The sequence below is a fragment of the Palaemon carinicauda genome, chromosome 7, assembly GCF_036898095.1.
Source record: "Palaemon carinicauda isolate YSFRI2023 chromosome 7, ASM3689809v2, whole genome shotgun sequence".
NCBI lineage: Eukaryota > Metazoa > Arthropoda > Malacostraca > Decapoda > Palaemonidae > Palaemon > Palaemon carinicauda.
Genome location: NC_090731.1, coordinates 158,664,867 through 158,669,866, shown reverse-complemented (window position 1 = coordinate 158,669,866; position 5,000 = coordinate 158,664,867). Strand labels below are relative to the sequence as shown.

General features: G+C 30.5%; 1 protein-coding gene across 1 annotated transcript in view; it reads left to right on the top strand.

Annotated features, from left to right (window-relative positions):
• LOC137644607 (G-protein coupled receptor GRL101-like) overlaps positions 1 to 5,000 on the top strand; it is a 132,417-nt gene that overhangs the window by 97,549 nt on the left and 29,868 nt on the right. Inside the window, 1 exon segment of the mRNA XM_068377561.1 lies at positions 591 to 662. Within this exon segment, the coding sequence (XP_068233662.1) occupies positions 591 to 662 (72 nt within the window).

Here is a 5,000-nt window from a genome sequence, read left to right as displayed (position 1 = left end):
CCTTTTGTTTATCTATTTTTTGTCATATACTGTACACGCTCATATATAAACATATATATATATATATATATATACATATATATATATATATATATATATATATATAGATATATAATATATATATATATATATATATATATATATATATATATATATATATATATATATATATATATATACAGTATTTATGCATATCTATTTATTTATATATACATATGTGTATGCGTATGTATGTATATATACAGTATATGTATGTGTATATATAAATGTACTTGTATATATATCTTTACTGTATTCATATTCATATATATATATATATATATATATATATATATATATATAATATAAATATATAAATATATGTATATATATACTGTATATATATATATATATATATGTATATATATATGTGTGTGTGTGTGTGTGTGTGTATACATATGTATGTATATAAGCATATTTGATAACATTGATGTTCCTAACATCCATCCACCTCTCTACATTTTTTCTTAATCTATATATGTCTCCATCATTTTTCAATAACTATCTTAACGTACTGTAAATAATTACACATATTTTTAATTCATTTATAGGAATCTTTCCGGAAACCACCTGACGTACTTACCAGATGGCTCACTCAGTGGACTGTCAAGTCTTCTCTCATTGTAAGTAGCTATACATTGCCTTAAGTAACCTCTCTAATGGCAAGTAGCTAAAAATTGTCTTAAATACCTTCTCTCACTGTAAGTAGCTATAAACTGTCTTAAATACCTTCTGTCATTGTAAGTAGCTACAAATTGCCCTAAGTAACCTCTCAATGTAAGTAGCTATATATTGCCTCAAGTAACCTCTCTCATTGTAAGTAGCTATACATTGCCTTAAGTAACCTCTCTCATTGTAAGTAGCTATAAATTGCCTTATGTAACCTCTCTCATTGTAAGTAGCTATACATTGCCTTAAGTAACCTCTCTCATTGTAAGTAGCTATAAACTGTCTTAAATACCTTCTCTCATTGTAAGTAGCTATAAATGGCCTTGAGTAACCTCTCATTGTAAGTAGCTATACATTGCCTTGAGTGACCTCTCTCACTGTAGGTAGCTAAAATTTGTCTTAAATACCTTATCTCATTGTAAGTAGCTATAAACTGTCATAAATACCTTTGCTCATTGTAAGTAGCTATAAATTGCCTTAAGTAACCTCTCTTATTGTAAGCAGCTATAAATTGCCTTAAGTAACCTCTCTCATTGTAAGTAGCTATAAATTGCCTTAAGTAACCTCTCTCATTGTAAGTAGCTACAAATTACCTTGAATAACCTCTCTTATTGTAAGTAGCTATACATTGCCTTAAGTAACCTCTCTTATTGTAAGTAGCTATACACTGCCTTAAGTAACCTCTCTCATTGTAAGTAACTATATATTGCCTTAAGTAACCACTCTCATTGTAAGTAGCTATATATTGCCTTATGTAACCTCTCTCATTGTAAGTACCTATATATTGCCTTAAGTAACCACTCTCATTGTAAGTAGCTGTATATTGCCTTATGTAACCTCTCTCATTGTAAGTAGCTATACATTGTCTTAAATACCTTCTTTCATTGTAAGTAGCTATGAATTGTCTTAAATACCTTCTTTCATTGTAAGTAGCTATACATTGTCTTAAATACCTTCTCTCATGTTAAGTAGCTATATATTGTCTTATATACCTTCTCTCATTGTAAGTAGCTATACATTGTCTTAAATACCTTCTTTCATTGTAAGTAGCTATAAATTGTCTTAAATACCTTCTTTCATTGTAAGTAGCTATACATTGTCCTAAATACCTTCTCTCATGTTAAGTAGCTATATATTGCCTTAAGTAACTTCTGTTATTGTAAGTAGCTATAAATTCGCTTAAATAATTAGAATTGCAGCTTTTGATACTTATTTGTTTATTAGTAGCTATTTTCTAATGCTCCGTAGTATAGAGTAATAAAATGATTCGTTGAATGAATATTTTCATGAATATATATCGAACCAGGAAACAAAAACTCGATTGGATATTTGTGAAGCAGAATACATTAGTTTTTCCTTTTCTTGGCTTGATGAATATTTTATACTTATTGCATGTTAGTTGCCGTGATTTTCATCCACATACATGTATGAATAAATTAGGAAATGATGAAATAAGATGAATGGCAGGCGTAGTAAAGATTACAGAGGTGATAAGAGTCTCACGAATGAGATGGTGTGGATATGTGTTGGGAATGGATGGTGAGAGAGAGAGTCAGGATGGCTTGGGAGGAACCCGTTAGAGGGTAAAGATCAAGAGGGCGGCTGAGAATTACATGGCAAGATAGGGTGAAGGATGATATGGAGAGAAGAGGTTTGGTGGAAGAGGATGCCTTTGATAGAAGGCATTGGACAGGGCGCATCAGGCAACCGACCCCTTAATGTAAAGATAACGGTGGGGAAGAAGCAAATGACATGTATGAATATACGTGCGTATAATTTTATACAGTTATGTACTTAAATGACATTTTGCTCGGTATAAGTTAACAGAATCGAGCACACCATTCAAGGGAACTATGATGAGATACATTTTCCTAAAGCTACCCATCATATTTGTATGCGTTTGTTTCGACTATCCAACTCCTGTAGATTTGACAAATTCTAATTATATTTGCTTCATTCATTGATATCAATATATGTATGTGTATATATATATGAATATATATATATATATATATATATATATATATATGAATATATATATATATATATATATATATATATATATATGTATATATGTATATATATATATAAATATATATATATATATATATGAATATATGAATATATATATATATATATATATATATATATATATATATATGTATATATATATATATGTATATATATATATATATATATATATATCTATATATAATATATATATACATATATATATATAATATATATATACAGCATATATATATACACACACACACATATATATATATATATATATATGCATGTATATTTGAATGTATATATAGCCTATATATATATTTACTGTATATGTGTTACATATATATATATATATATATATATATATATGTATATATATATATGTATATATATATATATATATTTATACACACATATATATATGTATATATATATATACATATATATATATCAGTCACTTTGTAGTCATATGAATAGTCCTTCTCTCTCTCTCTCTCTCTCTCTCTCTCTCTCTCTCTCTCTCTCTCTCTCTCTCTCTCTCTCTCTCTCAAAAAGAAGAATAGCAGAAAAGAACATAGTATAAAGCACCAGAACCAGGAAGGATATTGCAGTCGTAATACTTTAGGTAGTTATAAAGAATGTAAAGCAAGTAAAGAAAAAAATGCTGCATAGACGTGTTTCAGATGGAAAGGGTTTTAAGATAGATAACAATAAACCATAGTCCTTCAGAACTACCATAGGAAGAAGCTTTTATAATCAGGAATTCGTTAATGCATGAGGAAATTAATGATTTTGCCTGCGAAAAATATATAGGTGTAAGTGATGTACAGTGATTTGCAAAAGTGAACTAGGCTTAGCTCCGCCCACCAATCTGATGCTGTTGCCAGCTATTATTATCCGTGGCATTACTGGCCACGGATAAGCGGAGCAGATTATCCCTATTTCCTGAAATTCTTATTCAGGCAAGAATATTGAAACATTAAGAAACACTAGCTAGCATTTGCGGAACAATGTACCCTGTGAGAATAGCCATCGTAAACCTAGATTGCAAAAAAAAAAAAAAAAAAAAAAAAAAAAAAAAAAAAAAAAAAAAAAAAAAAAACGTGGCCCCTTTTTCAGCGACTTGAAGTGCATGGCCACAACAGTACACCAAATTAATAATGATTGTGATGATGCTATTTATTATGATATATGAAAATATAATTCAATATACTAATATGGAATATAATAATGGAAGAAATAAAGAGTACTCATATAGAAAAATTGTCAAAATTAAATATATAGGAGATAGCTTAATGTAATGGAATTTTATTCCAGAAAATATACAATACCTTTGAGTGAAGCTAATTATGATAATGCTATTTATTAAGATATTAAAAAAATATAATTTAATATCATCATCATCATCTCCTATGCATTGGCTAGATACATCAAAGGATAGCCAGTTCCTTGTCATGTGCAGTGCCTCTCTAACTAAGGCACGTAACCCCTGTCGGTCAATACTAATTCTAGTAAGATCATCCGCCAGTCATCAAGAGTAGAAGCCGAAGAGACATGTCTATCGTCTTAAACCCAATCCGTCACCCTGCTGCCAGTGACTTCAACAAGATTTATAGTCCATTTCTCTTAGCGATGCATATTTGCACCGACTCGCGGCGGTGCCCTTTTAGCTCGGAAAAGTTTCCTGATCGCTGATTGGTTAGAATTATCTTGTCCAACCAAGCTTCCTGATCGCTGATTGGTTAGAATTATCTTGTCCAACCAATCAGCGATCCGGAAACTTTTCCGAGCTAAAAGGGCACCGCTGCGAGTCGGTGCAAATATGCATCACTAAAAGAAATGGGCCATAGGGGGGCATTTCCTCCACACCCAAAGTTCTCGTTACTCCACCAGGTTGCTCATCCGCTTTTGCTCGTATAACCGTTGGCAAACATGGATTGTTAAGATATACCGCCTTTCACGGTAGTAATTTGATATACTAATATGAAATATAACAATTGAAAAGAATAATGATTACTCATATAAGAAAAATTATAAAATTTGTATAGGAGATTGTTTTATGTATTCGTTCAATTTCCTCTGAAAATATACAATAATTTGAAACAGGAAATTGCTTTGTATGCTCGCACAATTTCTTCAGATAATACCCTTGAGTGAAGCAGGGCACAGAGCGTGCCATCTCCATAAAACTAACTTAGAAAATATTGATCTTCAAAGCCTAAGACGAGAGAATCCTTTTCAGGGTCACTTCTCAGAAATTGAACATACACGAGCAG